This window comes from Mustela nivalis (assembly GCF_964662115.1).
Source record: "Mustela nivalis genome assembly, chromosome: 3".
NCBI classification, from domain to species: domain Eukaryota; kingdom Metazoa; phylum Chordata; class Mammalia; order Carnivora; family Mustelidae; genus Mustela; species Mustela nivalis.
This window is the reverse complement of record NC_139022.1, coordinates 105,162,802-105,188,098: the sequence shown is the minus strand read 5'-3', so window position 1 is coordinate 105,188,098 and position 25,297 is coordinate 105,162,802. Positions and strand designations below refer to the sequence as shown.

The 25,297-nt window shown below is 39.8% G+C and overlaps 2 protein-coding genes across 4 annotated transcripts in view; one reads left to right on the top strand and one right to left on the bottom strand.

Annotated features, from left to right (window-relative positions):
- Window positions 1–25,297, top strand: part of CTNNA1 (catenin alpha 1) — a 316,889-nt gene that overhangs the window by 245,887 nt on the left and 45,705 nt on the right. For all 3 annotated transcript variants that reach the window (XM_082725499.1, XM_082725500.1, XM_082725501.1), the window contains exons 8-9: window positions 17,480–17,560; window positions 18,691–18,843. In XM_082725499.1, the coding sequence (XP_082581625.1) occupies window positions 17,480–17,560; window positions 18,691–18,843 (234 nt within the window). The remainder of the gene's footprint in view (window positions 1–17,479; window positions 17,561–18,690; window positions 18,844–25,297) is intronic.
- Window positions 290–7,678, bottom strand: LRRTM2 (leucine rich repeat transmembrane neuronal 2). The gene is made up of 2 exons (XM_082725561.1): window positions 6,889–7,678; window positions 290–6,549 (listed from the first exon to the last, which is right to left on the bottom strand). The coding sequence occupies exons 1-2, from the start codon at window positions 6,890–6,892 to the stop codon at window positions 5,003–5,005; spliced, it is 1,551 nt and encodes a 516-aa protein (XP_082581687.1). The 5' UTR covers window positions 6,893–7,678; the 3' UTR covers window positions 290–5,002.

The window sequence follows — 25,297 nt, the reverse complement described above, 5'->3', positions numbered from 1 at the left end:
ACTGCTGAGATTCCTGGTGTGATAGCTCTCTTAGGCTCTCTGATTCCCTTAATCTTGGGTGAAAGGGATGGCCTTGTTTCTTCCTGCGGTGTAGTCCTGCTGTGTTGCTCTGGGCCTAGAGAAGTAGCAAGTACATCCAGTCAAATGTGGCAGCTCCTGGCAGTCAGTTCCTTGAGACCAGGGCACTTTCTGCACACTCCCCCCACCCCCACCCCCCACCACCATGCTGCCCAGACATAGCATCCTATCCTGGGGTTGTTTATTATAAGCAAAGGCCACTACTTAAAAATCTTACCTTCTTTTTCCCTATCCATATTTGCTGAGCTGGTGTCTCAGAGTGGGGTAGGGTATATGGGGATCCTAGAGATTTCAGCATGATCAGCACCTATGGCCATCCCTCCCAGGAATGGTGTGTAAGGTGCTGTTTGTGTCTTTCCCCACCAGAGAACTGCTAAGGTAAAGGCCAAGTTGCTGTTTGCTAGATACAGGCAGTCTTTTTGAAGCTCCTCAGGATGTGGTGGCAGTCCACTTTTGGGCAGGGTAGGAGCCAACCTTAGACCCTGTGATCCCTATGGATAGCAGTTTGTCCACTCCGTAAGGCTTGTGACAGAGCAACTTCTTATTCCAGAACTGCTAGCTGTTGGCATGGTAGCTTTTTGGCTAGGGCTGTCCCCAACCCCCTCCCCACCCAACCACCAGCACCCCGTCATTCGCTTAGTTTATCCTTTCTGTCGATGAAGAGAGTTGATTAACTGCCCTTTACTCAACTGGCATATTTGGCATTGCAGAGAATATGGTACAAAACAAATGTTCATTTAAGGTTTCTCTGTCACAAATGGTTTTTCAAGTTTCACATGTCAAAATTGATTGCCTACCAAGGAAAAGCTTTAAAAAAAAAAAAGACATTCACTTTTTACAGTATACACAATTTTAATAACAAATCGTTCCTGTACACTGCACTTCGTTATCCCCCTGGCCCCATTATAATAGTATTTTCTTCCCACCCACCCCCCAAACCCAATTGCCCACCTCCCAGCAAAAACAAAACAAAACAGAAAAATGGCTCTTAAGGTGATTGAACACAATGTGTTTGGACTATACTCTTAGTGTCCAGTCTCAGTGTTGATAGGAAGGTTCACCAAACATTCCATATATCAGACTTTTTTTTTTTTTTTTTTTTAAAAGATTACCAAGGAAGGATATGTTAGTTGAAGGAGTAGCAGGGGTTTCCAAATGTTTGTATGAATAGCTTGTATGAAAGCTTGAACGGTCATTTTCCTTGTGTTTTTGGCCTTATTCAAGTACTGTGATTTTGCCCTAGATTAAGAACAGGAATATTTAATTACCTATAGATGACCTTATCATTTTTATCTTCATCTTTTTCTGGTTGAAGCACTTAAGCCAATGAAATATGAAGATCATGTCCCAAAACAGACTTTGAGAAAGGTCTGTCACTGTATTGCTCTATTAGGAAAATGGTCATGTAAGTCAGCTTCTCAAAATATTCTTTTTAAAATTTCATATAGATATCCACATTTTAGGAAGAAGACATTTACAGCTTTTTGCCCTGATAGCATGTGTAGGAAGTATGCCTTAAGAAAATGATATGCCTGTTTTGAATTTTAGGATTTGGACCTAGCGATACAGAGGGCTCATTTTTATTGGAAAGATGGAGTCTAGCTCTTGGTGACTAGCATTAGAATAAGCAGATGGATTTTAATAATTAGTGGAGTTGGAAAGTTCAATCGATTCCATTCATTGAATTGGTATAGAAATTAACTTAGGCACATTAAGAAATTACATGTGTTAGTGCAGATTTTTGGCTTAAAAAATTAGTATCTTTGCTATTTGATGTTGGCAGTGGGTATTCTCTGAGTTGTGTGTGAATTTGCAGATTTATCAGCCCACTCTGATTTCAGAAAAGTGATTGAAATCCCTGGCAAGCTACAGAAATGAATATAAACGATTCCAAAGAAGCTCTTGGTTACTAGGTGGGTACAGTATCATGGCCTTCTTAGCTTTTCTTTTTCCAGAGAGATTTAATTATTTTTCTGGTTCTTGTTTAAGTGGTCATTTTCCTCAAACCTTGAAAGTGAAAAAAGATCTGAGGGATGGGGGAGGCACTGAAGAGGGTAAGACTACACTGATGAAACAAAAGCTCTAACATCATATTACCAGGATCTGCAGTGTAGCTGTGATGCTCTTACACCCTAGCCAGTTGGTAAAGAGAGGACATATGACTAACAGTCTCATCTTCAAAGCTGTGCCGATACCAAAACACAAATAGGCCAAAATTCACTGGAATCCTGCCTTCTACAAGCAGTTGAAAAGGGAAGTTTGCACTTTAAATGAAAAGGGAAAATGCTATCTGCACTGTTACTTTTCTCTGAGAGCATTACCCAAAAAATGGAGGGCAAAAATATTTTGTAGTTTTCGACTGGAAAGTATTCCTTAGTGGCTTTGCTATGCTGTTTCCCGGAATTTACTGAATTGCTTGCTTTCCCAGTTTACTTTTCTACACACATTAAGGGTTTTGTCAGTTGATGGTCTGTTTTACTAAAGGTAATCTTTAATATTTATGTGGGAATTTTTAGCCAGTATTTCTCATCCTTCTCTTCACAGTTTCAGTTAATGTTGGTTGTGGATGAAATGACGGAAAATACTTCAGTGCTATCCTTTAGGGCTAGTGGAGTTTGTGTGTTCAGGGCACAGTTGTGTTGTGACAAAGCTTACCCTGACAAATGGCCATGGTTACCCTGATAAATGGGTTGGTAAATTTTAGCTCATGGAGCTCCCATTTGTAATGGGGCTTCTGATCCAGCCCTTCCACAGGGAAGCAATGATCTGCGCTCTATGCCGTAAAATCAGCTTCTGTCTCTGCTCAGGCAGGCCCATGGTCTGGTTTAATAAGAAATGAAATGCTCACCGCTCTAGATCAGCTGAACACAGCTGGGCTGAGACTTTGCCAAACTAATCTACCCACCCTAGAAAATATAGAGAGCACATTTTTACCCCAATTTGTGATCTTATCTGCGTTTTTACTGATAGATGTTTTCTTTGAAATGTAGGTAGACACCCCTCTCAATATTAAAGAAGAAAAAAATTACAGTTAAATCTCATGGGTTAAACTGTAGTCTTAGCATGTTTGCAGTTCAATCCTGGGAAGAAAACATGCCTTGGATAGAAGGATAATGTGTTAATGGTCATATTAAGGGAAAGATTAGCTGGGGATTTTTTGTTTTGTTTTTTAATGATAGTGGTTTTCTCTAAGGATATATGCCTTTTTTCACGTAGAACCAATGTCAGTTGTAGAAATGCTCATTTTTCTAAAATTAAGCCAGTCTAATTTAATGGGTTTTGCCTCTACATGCAAGAAACCTCTTCTATGGAAAAATTCTATATGAAATGATGACTTGGATCTAAATCCCATATATGTCATAGTTTCTTTGTAGAAATCATAATCAAAGAAATGAGATACTTGTGGCTCTTTTCTGCATGAAAAGTATGGCATCGTTACCATTTGTTAATTATGGAATGTTTTTATTAACACTCTCTCCCCTTTTCAGCTGCAGGTCCCAGGGCCTTGCCCAGTTTGATGCAGATTGTGTAGTTAACCTTTGCCTCACTCATGACTGTCTTTTAACTTAAGCTATACTGTTTCTTTGAGTCACATTTCAAAATGCTGCCTTTCCCTTTCATCCCTTCACCTCCACGCCACCTTTGCATTACCGCTGTGTGGCTGTATAGGCATGTAGAATGTTCTCCTCAGTAATATGTTGTTCCCTTCACCTGGAAGGAACTGCTATTTATAGTATGGTTAGATATCTTTATTAAATAGCCAAATTTCAGCATATAATATTTAGAAAGTGATTTTTTTCTTGGTTCCATTATACTATATTCTATTAAGAACTAGTGTTATGCCTCTTACTAGCCAATTGTTTTTAATTTGGCTTTTTGAGGTTTGAAGATCAGGAGAAGGCAGAAGAAAGAGGTTTAAACCCCTTTGTCAAGGCATCTTTGATTATGGAGGGAGAGAATTTTTGTGTGTGCTTCAAACTAGAGGGAGCAGGTCACAGGATTGTTAAGTTGACTCTGTTTGTCTCTTTTCTCTCCAAAATAATTTCTAAATCTTTTTTTACATGTAAATGTAAATACAGGATTTAGTAAACTAATTAGTAAAATGGTGATTTAATACTAGTTTAAGAAAATTGTCTAAATGCCACAAAAATCAACATTTCCATTATAAGTAAAACTAGAAATATGTCACATGAAGTCAGTGTAATTATTTGCTATTGATTTCATTGTAATGAGACCTTTTCATAATCACTTGGATTCATTATTTAAATACATTAAAGAGTCACTCAGCTTATTAGAATTACATAAAGGGTTTTGATTTCATAATGTGGACTTTGATAGCATCTACCAACCCAGGCAAAAACTCTGGAAGAAGAGTGTTTGATATTTACCAGTCTTCAGCATACATCAAATTCTACTTCCCACACTGGCAGTAAATTGTAGATTTGAGTAAATACCAAATTATCATATAAGGGAACTTTGCTAAGCCTCCTTTTAAGCAGCAAGCCAGTTGTGGTACTTGGGATGGAGAGCAGTGATCTAACAAGTATTGATCCATATCTTTTTCTGCTCAGTAGCTTCTTTCCAAACTGTTTTCAATAGAAAAAAAATAACATATGGAGACCTTAGTGTAAATGTTTACACATAATAGTTTATAATTACATACATGAAATGTCTTATTTTGAAGTAAGCATTTTTAGACTTTGCAACAAGAGTGCAAATTAATAAGAGCTTTGCTTCATATAACACTTAAAATATGGTTTCATAAAAAAAATTAAAAATACTTCAACACTTCAAAAACTTAAGTCTCCACTTGATTTGGAAAATTAGGCTTAATGTCACCATTGGTAAAAATTAGGTATGTATTTAGCCCCTACTATGTAAAATAGGTTACTTATCTGATGTAATTTTTGATGACAGGCCGATATTATACTTCACATTCTTTGTATGGCAGCTGCTGACACTTGCACTGTCCATAACCATTAATGATGATGAAGGGTCCTTCATGGGTGGGTTCATATTCATTATACGGTCCTTGGTCTGACATGTTTGACATATGGAGTCGTGTTTGGGATCGGAGCTGCCTGTGGTTCTGAATCATTGAGCACTGCCTAATTCTTCTCAAAGTGGGAGGGCAGCACTTCCTGGAGATGAACACTATAAAAATAATAAAAAAGAAAGAAAACAATAAAGCCATTGTTCCTGTAATTACCCGCTGAGTGAAGATGGCATTGTCTGGTTCAGGAAAGTGTTCCTCAGTAGTAACTGCTATGCCTGCAGTAGTTGGGATTTCTTTGTCTCCCACATGGTAACTTGATGAGCTTATTCTTTTTGTGTATTCAGTGGTTGGATCTCTATAAGTTGTAGCCATGGCAGTGACAGTGGTTGATAAATTCCAGCAGAGCTGAAATCCATGGACTGCATCTAGTATATCCTCTCCTTGGGTGTGGTCAGGGCTGTGACATAGGATGGAATGTTCCCACCGACCTTGGAAACTGCCCAGCCAGGAGGCCAAAGCACATATTCGAGGGCTGCATTCCCACAGATTGCCAGAGAGGCCGACGGTTGTGAGGGATCTCAGCGAGTTTAAGATCTTGGAATCAAGGCTATTTAACTTGTTGTTATCCATGAGGAGAATTTTAAGATTAGGCATCGTTTCAAACACTGTCGGGTCGATGGCTTTGATTTCATTTCCAGTCAAGTCTAGCTTTTCTAAAGTGCCCCAGGTCCACTCCATTCCACATGTCAAGTTGCTAATTTTGTTCCATTGTAAGAAGAGTGTGTGCAGACTGCTTAGCCGTAGGAAATGAGCAAAATTAATCTTCGTCAGCTGGTTGTGCTCTAGGTGAAGCTCTCTCAGTTTGATTAATCCTGCAAATCCATTGCGAGCCAAACTTCGCAAACGGTTTGTGCTCAAATCCAGAAACTCCAGACTACGACAGTCCCAGAACAGACGTACTGGGATAGTCCGCAGGGAGTTGGACCGTAAATGCAAGGTCTGCAGCTTCCGAAGGCCGTAGAAGAGCTCTGGGTGCAGAGATGACAGCTGATTAAAAGACAGGTCCAAATTTTGCAGGTTAATCAGTTGAGTAAAAGTTGTGTTTGGCAAGTAAAATATTTTGTTGGAACTTAAGATTAATTCCTTAAGTTTATATAGTCCTTGAAAAGCATCTTCTTTTACTGTTGAAATTTGATTGTGGTCTAAGTGGAGCCAGGTAAGTTGACTGAAGCTGGCAAATTGATCCCTTTCGAGCTCTGTGATGTGATTGTGCCTCAGGGACAGGCCCAGAGAGCCCTTGTCTGTGGCGTTTGGCACTGAGCGGAAGCCCTGAGAGTCGCAGTAGAAGAGCAGCTTCTCGCAGCGGCATTTGGGTGGACACGCCATACCCAGGGCAGGCAGCATTTTTAAAACCATACTCATTGCATATATTGCTGCCAGCATAGGGGCCCCTAATGGCCACTTGAAATGTAAGCCTGCAGAATATAATTTAAGGAAAACAAGAAGATAGGATATTTTTCAGCAGAATGTATGAGCTGTTAAAAAAACCAAAACATTATGGCGAAAGATTTCACTGCATATAACTTATTTTTCATTTGCTGCAGGAAAACTAACCTCGTTAGTATGACTAGAACAAAACTTAAACCATTAAGAAAATAGAGCATGTTTTGTCATTAGCAATATAGGCTGTTACCTAAACCTCAAAATCCAGAAATTTGACTGTGATTTCTTTCATAAAACATGAATTCAGTGGCTTATTTTAAAAAGCACGATTCCTTGCTGACTGTACAAGACACATAAATGCATGGACTTACCCATTCTTCTGAGCACATTGGAGGCTGCATTCAGTCGCGGTTGTTAGACTCAACGCAGTGAGTCTGTAAAAGGCTCTAACATGCAGGAGCCTTTGACCCGTTTCCTGTTTTCTGTGTCCCAGGCTTTCTGAGCAAAATTGAATCCACCAGGGTGAATTATGTTTTTCCTTAGGATATTCCTCTTGAAAGCGTTGGTTTCATTTTCTGTGTCCTTTCTGCTTCCCTTAATCAGTTTTGAATGTAAGTTATTAATTTTGTCCTCCTTTAACTGCTCAGCTGGTTAATCAAAGCTTCAGTCTCTCCTTTCCGCAGCCGTTAGTTCCCTCGGTCTTAACTTGTTGATGGCAGATGGGCGGCTTGTTGCAGAGAAGAGCTCCTGGAGCAGCATGAGTGCATTTACTGAAAAGCTTTTCCGAGAAACGGCACAAGAATGGAATTGCTTATGTGCTGCGACCACACAGAACCGTATATAGGCTGACGTCACCGGGTGACGTGTCTTTTGTTTGGGTTTTCCAGAAGCTTTACTGTTATAAAGCACTGTGCTATGTAACAGCATCGGGGTTGCTGTAAGACCCCTTGATTGTAATAAAGCAAGAAAGAGGACCCCTGACTTAAAAACATGGTATTCCTTCAGTGTAGGAAGAAGCAGTGAGGTATAATAAAGGCTGCATTCAGGAAGACCCGTCTGAACAGTGAGTTGGGATAGCAGAGTGATGATTTTTAATGCTTGGAAGAGCCAGTGTTAGACTGCCGGTTCTGCAGAGAGAGATCATCTACATGGGCAGGAGCCTGCATGATTTGTGAAGTGCAGATTTAACGCCGGCCTGTGCGAGGTAGTGCCTGCTGCTCCAGTAGTTTGGAAAGCTACTCCGTCACCTTGTTGTCATGCTTGGAGAAAATAGAAGTCTGAGTATGATTTGCTTTAGATGTGTTGGAAAACTAGCCAAGGTGGGCTTGGCTTCTTGTCATTAAGAGCTTAACATCATAAACCAAGAATGAAGAGGAGGGGGGGAAACCTTACAATACAAAGTATTTGGTTACTTTTGCTCCTTGAGAATTGAAGGGGAAATTGAGTTAAAAAGATTTCTCCTTTTCTGTCTCATTTTACAATGATGTTTTGATCATAGTGCTGATTGAAAAATAATGCTGATTTGATCTTTAGATGTCTTACTAGGAGAATAAGGGTGATACTGTCATTTAATACTGCATGTCCTAAATAAACATAAACCTAGAACAGAAGTGATTTAGGACAAGTGATAGAGCATGGTTGGATTCTGGTATAGTCCCTCGTATTTACCTCTGAATCTCACTTACTCCTTCATCTGATAGGACTGAGCTTGATTTGGGGCATTGTAGCCCCCATGTAACAGAGCATTTGCATATTTAATAGCTCCTACCGGCACACTAAGAACTGACTTTGAGTCTAATACTCACTGTTGTTGGAATCTCTGGTGAATACAGAAGGTCACTTGTACTTTGGAATAGGGTTTTGTTTTTACTTGACCTGTTTCTTCTCCTTGTCGAATAGTGTCATCATTTTTCAGAACTTGGTTATGAACGTACAATTCCATGTTTATCTTATTTTAAGGTTTTATGTATTTGAGAGACCACTAGAGAGAGAGAACAAACACGAGTTGGGGGCAGAGGGAGAAGGAGAAGTAGGTGTCCTGTTGAGCAGGGAGCCCAGCATGAGGCTCGATCCCAGGACCCCAGGAACATGAGCCAAAGACAGACACTTAACCAGCTGAGCCACCCAGGTGCCCCAGGTCCATGTTTAATATACTATAAATGTGAGGGATTTTTCTAGCATTAGTCAGGGCCATACACACACACACACACACGCACATATGCACATATGTGTATATATACATATACATACACAGAGAGAGAGAGAGAGAGTGTGTGTGTGTGTGTTTTTCCATATATTCAGGCCTGACAGATGTAAGGTCTTTTACAGGTCTTACCTTATATTAATTTGGGCTTCCATGCCAATTCCTGTCATACCGTTGGTGCTTAACCTGGAGGCAAAAATTTCAAAACTACCTGTGGTGTCTGTGAAACCAGAACATCATTGGCCTCTTGGGTTCCAGGAGCTTCATCCTGCTGAGTAAGAAGTTATACTCTAAAGAGGCATAGTTCCTGTGTTGAAAGGTGTTACTGGAGTGAGGATTGGAGGAATCCAAGGTCCTGTCCTCAGGGACCTGCATGAAGGTGCTGTGGAAGCATCAGCAACTGCAGGTGGGTTAGTCTAAGTCCTCTTAGAAGTAGACCCCAAGATGGATTAGAAGTATTAGAGTTATATTTGGAAAGTACATAGAGGTATAAAAGGAGAGAGAAGACAGTAGGAATACTTTATAGGCCACTGGAGTCTTCAGGCCACAGAGGAAAGTAAGATTGGATAGACAGTCATAGACTGCAGTGCATCCCCAGGCCAGAGCCAAACTCCCAGGCCAGAACTGCCTATGAATGGAACCCCACATTCTTAATGAGCCTGTGGTAGTACTCTTGCCATTTTCCTACTTGCTGGTTAAGGAAGGGAAAGGTTCGGTTTTAGACATAAAGGATGTCACTCCCCCTGCACTGACCTCATCTTTTCCGAAGTCTTGCCTTGCTGGGTCCTGGGTTCATAGACTGATTTGCAGAATTCTGTTTCTTGTGAATAAGTTTTAATCAGATTCGTACAGGGCCTGTGAGCTTGGGTGACAAGAGTTCCTGCTCTACAGCAACTTTCTCCCAAAACATCTAAGGAGGGGGAGTCTGATAAGGACTGGCTCTTAATTTTTTTTTTTTTTTTTAAAGGAAAAGCAGCCCTTGGGTTACTGTAACTGCCCCTGTTGAATGAAGTAAGCTGCTCCCTGATTTCAAAACAAACAAAAAAACCCGAAAAACAAAAAATACCTTTAACATGCAAGAAGAACTAGATTAAATTCTTCCCTGAAGTAACCACTTTGGTTCCATGTGGAGAAAAGCATTAGAGTCAGTTGGATTAGAGCAACCACAATTAGGAATGAGTTGTATGTGAAAATTTAGAAGGAAAGCATCTCCTTCCCCCTTAGACTCTTGGTTCCTTTCTGCTCTCTAGTCTGCTTGCCTACCTCTTACATGTTAACAAATGGAGAATCCTTAAATTATATTATCCCAGCACTGTTAGAACAGATTTGTGGGCAAGGAAAATCACCCAGAGAAGCACCAGTGCGATCAAGAGTAATTTTATTTATTTATCTATCTATCTATTTGACAGAGAGAGAGAGAGAGATCGATCACAAGTAGGCAGAGAAGCGCAGAGAGGGGCGAAGCAGGCTCCCCGCTGAGCAGAGACACCTTTCCCCTGCCCCATATGCAAGGCTCCGTCCCAGGACCTCAGGATCATGACCTGAGCCGAAGGCAGAGGCTTAACTCACTGAACCACCCAGGTGCCCCAAGAGTAATTATTTTTTCACACATCTGGAGAAGTGGGCAGTAATGCACGGTATCCAGAGAGTTCCTTTTAAGTCACAAGTCATCTTGCCTTCTCTTTGGGTTCAAAAGGTTGTCTGTGGAACCAAAGAAGATACAGTGTTTGTCTTAAAATTGGTGGAGTACATGGTTCGTTGATAGAATTTTATATTGTTACTTTTTAAAATCTGTTTCTTTAGCTCAAAGGACTAATCAGAGATCCATGTTCTTTCTGAATTAAACTTACTTCTGGTTTCATTTTAGGCAGCTTCACTCCCCATACATATGCCTTTGACTTAATTAAAGTGGTAGTTCAGCCTTTGGAAAGCGCTGTCCATATTCTCTGCTCAAGTTTTCACTGCTTTGTTGTTTGTGACAAGGCAAAGGAGAAGCAGAGTCAAACTCCTCTCTCTTCTCTGAATGGCTTTAAGCAAAAGTAATTGAGTCAAGTGGCAGGGCTTAGGTGCTGTAGTTATGTGCATTACTCTATATGAAAGTTTGCTTTTGATATGTATTGCTGATTAGGGAGAATTATTTCCCTGCTCAGAGAGACAGATGTACAGATACATGGAATTTTCTTTTCATTTGTGGTAGAGCCAGAGCTTGATTTTTGCATTACGCTAAAAAGTCAAATGTTTCTTGAATCATTCCCAAATCCAAAAATTGTAATAACTCAAATACCAGTGGTGCTACACATAGGTGCTCTGGAGAAGGTGTTACTGGAGTGAGAATTGGAGGAATCCAAGGTCCTGTCCTCAGGGACCTGCATGAAGGTGCTGTGGAAGCATCAGCAACTGCAGGTGGGTTAGTCTAAGTCCTCTTAGAAGCAGACCCCAAGATGGATTAGAAGTATTAGAGTTATATTTGGAAAGTACATAGAGGTATAAAAGGAGAGAGAAGACAGTAGGAATACTTTATAGGCCACTGGAGTCTTCAGGCCACAGAGGAAAGTAAGATTGGCTTCATCATGTTCATGTTTTTCCCTTCCTTGTGTGTGTGTGTGGCAGGCTTCATTTTTTTATTCTGAAATACTGCCACGTTTGGATTTGTCCTTCCTACTTCTCCCACTCTGTTTCCAAGTAGCTTTCTCTTTAGATGTGTTTCCTCCTGCCAACATAGGTGGCTCACAGGTATACAAAGCCATTTGCACAGAACAGAATTAAGAGTTAAGATACCCATTCATATTTTCTTGAAGAATCCCTTTCAGTGTTAGGCCTTTTGACCCAGTTGGCTAAACTTAAAAGGGGTGAGTTTGTGTGTATATTGGCTAGATGCTAGCAGTCTTCATTGCTGAACCTTAGAAATGTCATTCCCTCAAAAATCTGGGGTAGAAGGACAGCGACCTGTGCTAAGACAAGCAAAAAAATTTGAACATGTGATGTCATCAGTGCAAAGAAAATAACAAAAATTTGACCCAAAGAGAAAAAGATCATTGCTTACTATGAAAGGCTTATAGCTGCATGTTAGCATTATAGCTGGGCTTGAGCTGAACCCATATTGCTGAAACAGTACTTGTAAGGCTTGACATCCTGTGGGAGCTGATTCCAAATTGCTGCTGCTTTTTTTTTTGCAGGATGTCTGTCTGTCTATGGCTTTATAGTTTTTCCATTGTATGGCTATACCGTAATTTGTGAACATGTAGTTCGTTTTGAGGATTTTCGCTTTTGCAGACAGTGTGAAACGAATATCCTTTTAATATCTCTGCATCCTTAGGCAAGTTTATATATAAATTCCTAACCATAAAATCACTGGGTTACAGTGTATGTATATTTAAAATTGATAGACATTGCTACATGGCCTTCCAAAAAGTTTTAAACCATTTCATACTTCCCCAGAAGTCTGTAAGTGTTCACTAACCGGAATCCCACCACCTCCCTCCGCCACCCCCCACACCATATTTAACAATATCTGGGAATCTCATAGGTGAAAAATGCTCTTTTATTTGTTTCTCTCTACTTATGAGTAACAATGACTATATAGTTTGTATATAGTTTTATTTGTATATAGTTTATTATCCTTTTGTTCCTTTCCATGGATGTGTATTTCATTTGCTCATTCTTAAAAGATTTGTAAGCTATTTTTTAAAATTAAATTAATTTGGCAGGGTGCCTGGGTGGCTCAGTCATTTGAGTGTCCGATTCTTGATTTTAGCCTAGGTCGTGATCTCATGGTCATGAGAGCAGGCCCCACACATCGAGTTCAGTGCTTTTTTGTTGTTGTTAATCAGTGTAGAAATCAAGAGATCCTGGATTATCACCAAATCTTAGCCTGATTGTCCTAGTCGACTGAGGATTTAAAAATCCTTCTGAGAGGCGCGCCTGAGTGGTCCAGTGGGTTAAAGCCTCTGCCTTCGGCTCAGGTCATGGTCTCGAGGTCCTGGGATCGAGTCCTATGCTCGGTGAGGAGCCTGCTTCCCCCCACCGCCTCTGCCCACCTCTCTGCCTACTTGTGATCTCTGTCTGTTAAATAAATAAATAAAATCTTTAAAAAAAATCCTTCTGAAATATCCTCACAGTTGAGTCATCCTACTCTTTTTTTCTTCTGGGTTATTAGTAGTTTCAAAATTAAGGCCTTATTTTATGAACTTCATATACCTGTTTGCTTTATTTGCTTGTTTATTTAATTTAAGTTCAGTTAGCCAACATACAGGACATCATTAGTTTCAGATGTAGAGTTCAGTTATTCATCAGTTGCATATAACACCCAGCGCCAACACATCACGTGCCCTTCATAATGCCCACTGTCCAGTTACCCTATCCCCCACCCCTCTCCCCTCCAGCAACCCTCAGTTTGTTTCCTGTAGTTCAGAGTCTCTCATGGTTTGTGTCTCCCTCTCTGTTTCTCATTCTGATTTTCCCTCCCTTCCCTTATGATCCTCTGTGCTATTTCTTACATTCCATGTATGAGTGAAACCATATGATAATTGTCTTTCTCTGACTTGTTTTGCTCAGTGTAATACCCTCTAGTTCCATTCACATCAGTGTAAATGGTAAGATTTCATCCTTTCTGATGGCCAAATAATACTCCATTATATATACACCACATTTTCTTTTTCCATTCCTCTGTGGATGGACATTTGGGCTCTTTTCACAGTTTGGCTATTGGGAACCCTCTTATACTGTTGGTGGGAATGCAGGCTGGTATAGCCACTCTGGAAAATAGTAGGGAGGTTCCTTAAGAAGTTAAAAATAGAGCAACCCTGGGCCTCCTGGGTGGCTCAGGTCCATTTGTTTCTGCCTTTGGCTCAGATCATAGTCCCAGGATCCTGGGATCAAGCCCCACTTCCGGCTTCCTGTTCAGCAGGGAGTCTGCTTTTCCCTCTCCCTCTGCTCCTTCCCAGGCTTGTGCTTGCTCTTCCTTTCTCTCTCTCTCTCTCTCAAATAAATAAGAGAAAGGTAAAATGGCTTCTTCATGCTTCTGTTGAGGATGGGTTTTGAAAGCCCTTTCACTGTCTCAACTAGGACTGTGTTGCTAGAGGCCATCTAGCTAATAACCTTTACCTCCCCTCAGTTCAGCTGGTATTTACTTGCTGAGGGAAAACTGTATGTTGAAACCCTAAATATGGCCTGTCGTTTTCTTAGCCCTTTTGTCGCTGCCTCGCAGAACATACATATCAAATGTGAGTGGATCTAGGTGGTCTCTGCTTAGATGGTATAGAGTTTCAATTAGGTAGGAGCTGTGAGTCATTTATTTTAAAGGTTAAATGAGCAACTTTCCTTTGGCATAACTAAAACTAGAAATTAAAAAATCCCAACAACTTTAATTTCAAAGAGAAGTAAAAATTTTTTATGCATCAGCAGCCTTTCCACTTTCATCAAGCTCATTGTTAAAGTTGTGTGTATATGCCTGTGTACTTACGCCATTATATTTTATTTTATTTATTATTTTTAAAGATTTATTTATTTAACAGATAGATTGAAAGAGCACAAGTGGGGTTAGTGAGAGGAGAAGCAGGCACTCTGCCAAGTAGGGAGCAGGATGCAAGGGCTCAATCCCAGGACTCTGGGATCATGACCTGAACTGAAGACAAACACTTAATCAGCTGAACCACCAGGTGTATGTGTGTGTATATGTGTGTGTTTGTATGTGTGTGTGTGTGTATACATATTTTAAAGATATGCTGTGATTTTAAAAGGGTTTGTCTAGTATAACCTAAAAGCTTCAGCAGATTACTGCTCTGAACTTTCCCTTCCTGATCAAGGAGGCATAAACTTTTATCTCCCAAAGTAACGAGAAAGACAAATTGATTTTTAGGGTAGTTTCACAAATATAGAATTAGCTGATTTGTGGTATGTGTGGCTATGATTTTGCTGTGTGGCTATGATTCCCTCAAAATCAAGCTTGATGATTTGCTTTTATATAACTTGCAGAGTAAATCCTTCTGCACAAATTGAGAAAATTTCTGGGCACTCGAGATTATAAGGGATTGGGTTCTCATGAGGTTATTGTACCCAGCTTTTGCATTTCAGATAGCTGATATTTTCTGGGATAAATGATCTCCTAGAAACATACTAAAAACGTAGCTAGGAATAATGATAAATCATACTAGATTGACATAGAGAAATTTTTTTTGAAGTGTGTTCTTAGGTCTCTGGGGAATGTATGGAGACTTTCCTGATGAAGGCATTAGTTTGATTATTTTAAAATTCTGTTTTAGTCACCTTTGCCTTAGATCCTGTTATTTTGATCTTTGAGATTGTCAGTAACTAATTACACTTGTCACATTCTTTCTCGCTGATGGCCATGAGTAAATCACCATTTATTCCTTCAAGTAGAAATTCTCATTTATAAATCAGTTTTGCCTAGACTCTTTTATTTTTTTTTAAACTCCCCTCCCATTTTTTCCCCCCAAAATTTATTTATTTATTTGACAGAGAGAAAGAGAAGGAAAGAGCACAAGCAGGGTGAGGGGCAGAGGGAGAGGGAGAAGCAGGCTCTCTACTGAGCTGGGAGCCCCATGTGGGGCTTGGTCCCAGGACCCTGAGATCATGACCTGAGCTGAAGGCAGATGCTTAACCAACTGAGCCATCCAGGAGCCCCTAAAGCCATTAAAAAAAAAAAAATTGTTTCATTTTTACTTTTTAAAAATTTATTTTATTTTATTTATTTTTTTGAGAGAGAAGATTAGGGAGGGAGGGGCAGAGAGAGTCCCAAGCAGACTCTTCACTGAGCCAAAGCCTGATGAAGGGCTTGATCTCAGAACTTGGAGATCACAACCTGAGCTGAACCCAAAAGTTAGACTACTTAATTTTATTGGCAGTACATGATTATTAGGGGGAAAAGTAATGGATGTGACCCTAAACAAATTTGAGAGTGATTGTATTAATTTTGGATCTGTATTTCAACTCTTAGTATTCCTGAAATCCCCTCTTGTCTCCTTTCTGCCCTCTGCTGAGTAATCTATATCCCTCAATATTCCTTCTGTTCTCCTGTAACAATCCATAGAGATGGGAGCAGAGGGACAAGTGTCATTGTTCTAGTGGTTCCAATGGGGGAGAAGAGAGAAGGCGAGTAACAGATAGACGAACAGGGCACTGAGAAAACACGAAAATACATCTCCTCACCTGGCTGTTCATATGCTGTGCTGGCTTGTGTACTGATGGCATATCTATACCAGAATGTCTTGAGGGCACCGGAAAATAGAACACTGAGTTAAATTCCTTTGTCTACTTGTATCTCTCCTTTGAGTGCTAGGTGTTTTATTTTATATTTGTTGGCCAGGCATTTTGTAAGGAAAAACTTTTAATGTACTTTACAGACTAACCTACTAATATCTTACCAAGGTATTTCCAAGCACATGGCTAATTCTACCTGGGTAACTTAGCTTTGTCTCCTTTTCTTTCAGCACCCATCAATTTTGGTTCTGGTTAAAATGTTTCCCGATGAAAATCTCAACTTCCTGACCTCTGAAGCAGTGCCCATTTATATAACTCTCTCAGAGTGACTAATATGTTCTTTTCTGTGCAATACAATTGGATTAAGCTTTGCCTAGAACTTAAAAATATATGGCTGAAGTAATCTTACAAAGCATTCTTATTGGAGCTGCATAATACACATTAACTCAGATCCTTCCTGGTGCATCTTAACTTTAAAATTCATTGTTTCACATTGTTTTAGTGCCAGATGCCATCTTTCATGTTTTGACATTCTTCACATCTCAGAGTTTATGAGAATCAGGTGTAACCTAATATTGCTTGCAATTCAAGGGGAAATTAATGTATTCTCAACTTTGAAGTAAAATACAGGTTTAGGGGCCTGGGTGGCTCAGTCAGTTAAGTGTCTGCCCTTGGCTCCAGTCATGAACCCTGCTTTGTGCTCCCTACTAGCAGAGAGCCTGCTTCTCCCTCTTCTCTGTGCTCAGTCTCTCTCTCACTATCTGTCTCTCAAATAAATAAATAAAATCTTAAAAAAAAAAAAAGGTTTAAATTTTTCAAGCAGAACCTTTTAAATGACAGTCAGGTCTTGGCTTCTCTTGGTAAAACTCCATCAGTTCTTACCATCAGATAATGTGGAGCCTAAGCATTGTAAGGTTAGGGTTTTATTTTATTTTTTATTTTTTATTTTTTTAAGATTTTATGTATTAGAGAGAGAGAGAGAGAGAGAGAGAGAACACAAGAGGGGTGAGGGACAGAGGGAAAAGCAGACTTTCCCACTGAGCAGGGAGACCAATGCAGGGCTTGATCCTGGGACTCCAGGATCATGACCTGAGTGGAAGGCAGCTGCTTAACCAACTGAGCCACCCAGGTGTCCCAAGGTTAGGTGTTTGTTTGTTTGTTTTGTTTTGTTTTTAAGATTTTATTTATTTATTTGACAGAGATCACAAGTAGGCAGAGAGGCAGGCAGAGAGAGAGAGGGAGAAGCAGACTCCCCAACGAGCAGAGAGCCCGATGTGGGGCCGATCCCAGGACCCCGGGTTCATGACCCGAGCCGAAGGCAGAGGCCTTAACCCACTGAGCCACCCAAGTGCCCCCCAAGGTTAGGTTTTTATAAACAAAGCCACATGGTTCTCTCCTATAGTACCCCCATTTATTTTCCAAGTTTGGGCTTTAATTAAAAAAAAATTAAAAAGTGTTGATTTGAAAAGAAACAACTATTGACTATAATTAACAGTTCCTTGTGAATCACTACAATGTGCATTTCTTTTCTTATTTTTCAGGCTGGACGTAAAGAAAGAAGTGATGCACTCAATTCTGCAATAGATAAAATGACCAAGAAGACTAGGGACTTGCGTAGACAGGTAAACTGGAACAAATTGTTTGCTTTCCCAGGTTCTCACTTTTGTGGTTTGGGTTAAAATTCCAATAAATACTGGGCCCATATTTTTTATTGGGGTAAAGGATGGATTTTTCACAGGGAACTACCTGTCTGTGTTTGATTGCTAGTAAAGTTCTAAATGGTTAATAAAATCTTTTGGGGGCCTAGAATGATATAACCTACTGGGATGGTCTGAATAAATTAGCTCTAGCATGAAAAAGATGTACAGGTAAGAAACTCAATGTAAAATTACTTGGGTGAGACCTGTGACAGAACCCTGAAGGGTCTCGTGATACTAGGTTGCATATGGGAGAAGCAGAAATTGCAGTGGAGATCCTTGGTGGAGTTGTTTTTCTAGTACAAATATGTGGGTATAGAGATATTGGCGTTTGCTGTATTTTCCAAGCTAGTAAATACACAGGAAAGAATCTCATTTGTTAAATAGTCCCATTAACATTTCAGAATCCAGTTGACTTTTAGTATTTTAAAAATTAGGGTTGAATTTACAAAACAATGTATTAAGACTTAAAATGAAATTGTACTAATAGCAGTTTCCACACTTAGTAGAGAGACATTTTATTGATCATGTTTGATAAAAAGCAAAATTAATGATGGAATGTGTTTTTAATTGTTTTCCTTCTGGTAAAGTCCTTTCAGAAATGGTTATAAAGATAACATTTTAGATTTAAGGTTCACAGTGTGCTAACCCTCTTCAGATAAACCAGAAGGTACTTAGTCACTTAGTCCTGGGTTTTCATTTTTAGTTAGGCTAATAACATATATTCCAAGGCTGTGTTTCAATTCAGCCCGGAGCTGCTTTGTATTATTCCTTTAAGATACAAGCTTTAGTTTTTAATACCCAAGAAAAAAAGGATATTATCTTGAATTCTGAAATTTTGTTGCTGAAATGCTATAACTGTAGCATAACCATTATCCTCAGGATCGTGTTTCCTGTGTTGCAGATCATGTAGCTGCACAGCTTACATGAGGGATCCTCGTATCAGTGTGGCCCAGCTATCATGAGCTAACATTAACATTTGGAAGTACAAGAGAAAAAAAGCAGTCTAGTTTCTTGGTAGAAATAAAATCAAATTTTTACAATTTATTTATTAGCTCCGCAAAGCTGTCATGGACCATGTTTCAGATTCATTCCTGGAAACCAATGTTCCACTTTTAGTATTGATTGAAGCTGCAAAGAATGGAAATGAGAAAGAAGTTAAGGAATATGCCCAAGTTTTCCGTGAACATGCCAACAAATTAATTGAGGTAAGTGTGTTAGCAGTTTCATTAATTGTAGGTAACTTGGTGGAATATGGTGATTTTTTAATCACAGTATGTATAAGATGAAAGTATTTTAGCATTACTTTACATCTGTGCCAAACTGTCATTTTGGTCAGTTTACATTAATTATGTGTATGTTTAAATATAGGTAGTTTCTGTCCTAGAAACTTAACATCTCCACTTAATGTTTGTTTGTTTGTTTGTTTGTTTTTTAAAAGATTTTATTTATTTATTTGACAGAGAGAGAGTGAGAGAGGAAATACAAGTAGGGGGAGTCCTCAATACCAGGACCCTGGGATCATGACCTGTGCCAAAGGCAGCTGCTTAATGACTGAGCCACCCAGGCTCCCCAATATCTCCACTTAATGTTAATGCAAATAAAAATAGATTGTCATATATCTGAAATTAAAGATACTATAGAAGGGAGTAGTGTCTAGAATTAGGAGAAATTGCTTGGCTGCATCCTGGGAAATTACTTAACCTTTCTAAATTGCCATTTCTTTTCTGTAAAATGAGGATACTAATGATACCTGTTGGAGGAGGAATATTTTGAGATCTGAAAGAAATGATCTGTGTCAGCTGCTTAATTTTTTGCTTTAGACGTAGACTCAGTCCATTCATCATGTTTTAAAATTGAAGAAACATGCTGTTAATTAGTTAAGTTTGTACAATAGAAATCTTCATGTAAAGTGATTGTTTTGTAAGGCGACAAGAAAAAAAGGGAAGTGAATTGGTATTTAATTTCCAGGTAAGTCATGCTCGCTACTACCTTTTGTTTATTATATTGGAAAGTATATTATGTTTAACTATTATTTTATTTTTAAAAATTGACACGTAGAAGGCAGATACTCAAGTTACTTGATTTTGTAACCTAAATATAAAACATCTAACATATGGAAAAGATATTCCATAGACCATTTGGGAAGTTGGTCATATGTAAGAATAGAAAATGGACCTTTTATGTAAAATGTGTGTCTTGTACATTTGAATTTATAATGACATTAGGTCAGGTTAATGCCATAAAAATATTCCAAGGAAAACATCAGTAATCACATTAAATGCATTACTAATTTTACATTAGGTTTTCTTTGACCTAATGTATTTTGACCTGAATTGATTATTGATTATGTATAAAATACATAGGTCAGTCTTTAATTTTCTTTCTTTCTTTCTTTCTTTCTTTCTTTCTTTCTTTCTTTCTTTCTTTCTTTCTTTCTTAAAAAATTCTAGTTAGTTAACACATAGTCCAGTATTTGTTTCAGGAGTAGAATTCAGGGATTCTTTAGTTACATACAACATGCTTTGCTCATCATAACAAGTACCCTCTTTAATACTAATCACCCATCTAGCCCATCCCCTCCCTCCCTCCCTCCCTCTACCAACCCTCAGTTTGTTTTCGGTCTTACTTAAGAGTCTCTTGGTTTCTTCCCCACCCCCACCCCCCAGTCCCCTAATATGTTAATCTGTTTTGTTTCCTAAATTCCACATATGAGTGAAATCATCTGGTATTTGTCATTATCTGACTGACTGACTTCATTTAGCATAATACACTGTCACTCCATCCATGTTGCAGTTGGTAAGATTTCATTCTGTCACATCTTTGTCCATTTCTCAGTCGATGGATACTTGGGTTCTTTCCATACTTTGGCTATTGTTGATATGCTGCTGTAAACATCAGGGTGCATGTACTCCTGTGTTTTTGTGTCCTTTGGCTGAATAATACCTGGTAGTGCAGTTGCTGGGTCATAGGGCAGTCCTGTTTTTAACTTTGGGGAAGCTCCATACTGTTTTCCTGAGTAGCTGCACCAGTTTGCCTTCCCACCAACAGTTCAAGAGGGTTCCCCTTTTTTGCATCTTCACCAGCGCCTGTTTCTTAGGTTGTTAATTTTAGCCATTCTGACAGGTGTGAGGTGGTATATCTCATCATGGTTTTGTTTTTTTTTTTTTTAAGATTTTATTTATTTAGTCAGAGAGAAAGAGCGAGAGTGAGCACAGGCAGACAGAGTGGCAGGCAGAGTCAGAGGGAGAAGCAGGCTCCCCGCGGAGCAAGGAGCCCGATGTGGGACTCCATCCCAGGACGCCGGGATCATGACCTGAGCCGAAGGCAGCTGCTTAACCAACTGAGCCACCCAGGCATCCCTCATCATGGTTTTGATTCATATTTCCCTAATGATGAGTGACGTTGAGCATTTTTTCATATGTCTGTTAGCCATCTGGATGTCTTCTTACTATTTTTTTTAAAGATTTTATTTATTTTGGGGCACCTGGGTGGCTTAGTGGGTTAAAGCCTCTGCCTTCCAGCTCAGGTCATGATCTCAGGGTCCTGGGATCGAGCCCCACATCGGCCTCTCTGCTCAGCAGGGAGCCTGCTTCCTCCTCTCTCTCTGCCTGCCTCTCTGCCTACTTCTGATCTCTGTCAAATAAATAAATAAATAAATAAAATCTTAAAAAAAAAGATTTTATTTATTTGAGAGAACGCATTCTGGCTGGTGTGTGTGCAAGAGTGGGGGGAGGGGCAGAGGGAGAAGCAGGACTCCTTACTGAGCAGGGAGCATCATGTCATGCAGGGCTGCATCTGGGAACCCTGGAATCATGACCTCTGAGCCAAAGGCATCTGCTTAACCGATCAAGCCACCCAGGTGTCCTTTCTTTTTATTATTTTTAAAGCTTTTTTTTTTCTTTAATAATTTATTTGCTAGAGAGTGGGAGAGTGGTAGAGGAAGAGGGAGAAGCACATTGCCTGGTGAGCGTGGACCTCTCTGTGGGCCCAATCCCAGGACCCCAGATCATGACCTGAGCTGAAGTCAGATGTTTAGCTGACTAATCCACCCAGGCGCCCAAGCTATATCTGGATGTCTACTTTAGAAAAGTGTCTGATCATGTCTTCTCCCCATTTCTTAACTGGATTATTCATTTTTGGGTGTTGAGTTTGATAAGCTCCTTACAGATCTTGGATACTAAGCCTTTATCAGATACGTCATTTGCAGATATCTTCTCCCATTTGTAGGCTACGTCTTAGTTTTGTTCATTGGTTTCCTTTGGTGTCCAGAAGCTTCTTATTTTGATAAAATACCAGTAGTTCATTTTTGCTTTTGTTTCCTTTGCCTCTGGCGACGTGTCTAGTAAAAACTTGGCTGCAGCCAAGGTCAAAGAGTTTGCTGCCTGTGTTCTCCTCTAGGATTTTGATGGTTTCCTGTCTCATATTTAGGTCTTTATCCATTCTGAATTTATTTTTGTGTCTGGTGTAAGAAAGTGGTCCCGTTTTGCCAACACCATTTGTTAAAGAGAATGTCTTTTTTACCATTGGATATTCTATCCTGCTTTGTCAAAGATTAGTTGACCATATACCTGTGGGTCATAGGTCAGTCTTATATTCAAGTTAATGATTCATTTGGAATTAAAATCAGAAGAGTATCATTTTGTGTCTCCATTAAGCATAGTCTTGTTCGCCATACTCACATGGTAGCATGAGGTCTAACCTCCAAACCCTCCTTTAGGAAGCCAACCTCCTGTAAGTAGCCTACATATTAGAAAGTATGCCTGTAATGCAGAAAGCAAGGACACTGTCTGGCCTAGGCCTAGGGTAACTGGTAGTGGCACAGGAAAGGGCTCATTGTAGTCCCTGAATCTCAGAGGGCAAGCCCTTGTCTCTAGTGCTGGAGGGCTTTTTATTTGGACCTGCTCTGTCAGACTCGTCCAACACAACTGACACTTGGTATGCAACCAGGCATGTGTGGATATGGTGCATTTTCCACCATACCTGGTGAATATGGTGTTTCTTGATAAGGGAATTGAAGTGTAGAGACGTTAAGTTTCTTGGTAAGGGAATTGAGGCGTAGAGAGGGTTAAGTAACTTGCTTAATGTCCTCCAGCAGTGAGGGCTGTGCCTTTTGAGCTTGCTAGCATAGTGGACAGTGGAAACATTATGTGGACCTGGTGGCTCTGTAGACCTTGCTTCAGGAGCATGTTTATGCTTCTACTTTTTATTTCATTCTGAACTTCACTAACCAAAGGCTCCTTTGAGTTTGGAGTTTGGTGTTCTCTATCACAACTCACTTCTGACCCCTATCTCACCCCTTTCACCCCACCATACTTATAAATGACATCCTTTTTATTGCTCAAGGCATAACTAAAGACTTTGTAGTATGACTCTGCAAACAGTTGAATTGCATTTATGGTAATAGAGATACTAGGGTATATAATTGCACATGTGCTTGAAAAGGAAATGAGTATTTAAAGTGTTGTAGAAGCCTAAAATTCTTGACTCAAGGCAGAACTTGATTCTTCAGTTGACAAGGCTTCTCTACCCTGCACTTTTACATTATGATGAGCGCTGAACTAGTGAGGGCCTTGTTTTAAACCAAGGTGAAATACTTCATTTTGATTGTTGCTCTGAATCTCTTTACTTCTTTTAGTTGCATTAGTTCCCTTTTAAATTGGAGTAAATGTCAGCTGACTTTGGTTTTTGTGGCTTTTTGTAGTTTTTCCTGAGCGTTTAGGGAAGGTAAGAGTATGTGAGAAAGTTGAGTAGGGCTAGTGATATTAGCTGGAAAGGTGGGGCTCAGATTCTGTAGTCCCTGAGAATTCTGCCAGATCGGCTTGACTTTTTAAAATACTGCAGTAAAAAATAAGATAAAATAAAATGAAATACTGAAGTAAAATTCTGTGCTAACCATCTGCAGTTAGCATAGACCCCCCCAGGTAAAAGGGCATGATCCCCAACAAGATTGCTCTCACTATAGGTGCAAGCTGCCACAAGCTCTTCTCACCCCAGTGACTTTACATTTAGGAGTTCCCTGATCCTTCCTCACGTGACTTCTGCATTTCAAATGCCAGCTACAAGTTTGGAGGGTCCCCAGGCTGCTCACACTTCTGATCAACTGGCTACAAATTTGGGGGCTTCCCTTGGCCTCCTTGAGGTCTGATAATGTGCTAGAACAACACCTAGAACTCGGGGGCCCACCAGGAGTTACCTCATTAGCATAAACTCTCAGGGTCATGTTGAATAACAAAGACATTCTTGTTATTAACTGAACTTAATGGAAGTTTACTTTCAGGAAACTGAGACAAAGACTGGACATTCTTTATTATACAACACCTCCCCATCTTGAAGGAATGTGGGATACCTTGTTTTCAGGTAGATGGCCCTGCTGCCATAAAGCCACATAGAATAGAAGAGGGAAGACAAGGCTGGTGTTTGTTTTCTGTAGCTTTACTGCATCCTGTGTAGCCATTTACCCAGTGACTTACCATTTTACTTACCTGGTTCTTGCATTGTTCTTTTCCCTGGAGGTTCTCCCCTTTGGGAACTAGGTTTTCTGTTCTTCAGGAATTGGGTCCATCTCTTCACAGTGAGTGGGTTTTCTTTTCATAGAAACATAGATTCTCATTCTGGTTTGTAAATCCCCCTTCTTTGTAACATACATGCATTGTTATTTATATTTTCGTGGATTGCTTCTGTAGGGGGACTTTGCTAGGTTCTCTGGTTATCAGTAAAGGGGAGCAGCAATCTCCTTTTCTGGAGCTGCTGCTCTTTTTCTCTTTTTTTTGTTTTACTGCTGTGCACATGTAAATTGAGAGGAGCTGTCAGTGTAAACACAAACCCTATTTCAAAGATGTGGTATGGGAAAAGAATGTACAACATCTCATTAGCTTTTTATATTGATTACCTGTTAAAATGTAATAACTTGGGATTAAAAACAGCAAATTAGGGGCATCTGGGTGGCTCAGTCAGCTAAGTGTCTGCCTTTGGCTCAGATTGTGATCCCAGGGTCCTGGGGTCAAGTCCCAGTCAGGCTCCATGATCTCTCTTTCTCTCAAATAAATAGATAAAATATTTTTAAAAAAGAAAGAGGAGTGCCTGGGTGGCTCAGTGGGTTAAAGCCTCTGCCTTTGGTTCAGGTCATGGTCCCAGGGTCCTGGGATCCAGCCCCGCATCAGGTTCTCTCCTTAGCAGGGAGTCTGCTTCCTCCTCTCTCTGCCTGCCTCTCTGCCTACTTGTGATTTCTGTCTGACAAATAAATAAATAAAATCTTAAAAAAAGAGAGAGAGAGAGAGAGCGAGGGAAGGGAGGAAGGAAATAAAACCTAGCAAATTACTTTTGCTTATTTCATCGTTTTTAGTGGCTACTCAAAATTTTTTAAATTCCAGTGCTCGCTTCGGCAGCACATATACTAAAATTTTTTAAATTCCAAAACCTTATAGCTTGCCCCTAGAAATCATTCTCTTGGTTGAACAATTCTTAGTATATAGTTGGCAGTTCAGCCTGTTTAGAATCCCCTTATTTTTATCTTGCTCTCTAAATTATTTGGATAAAACATGTCTACATTATTTCCTTACATCTTTTTCGGTAATTTCTGTGATCACTCTATTAATACTGGGATACCTATAGGAATCATAGTTTATATTCTTGTAAGCAGCTGGGAGATTCTGTTAATGT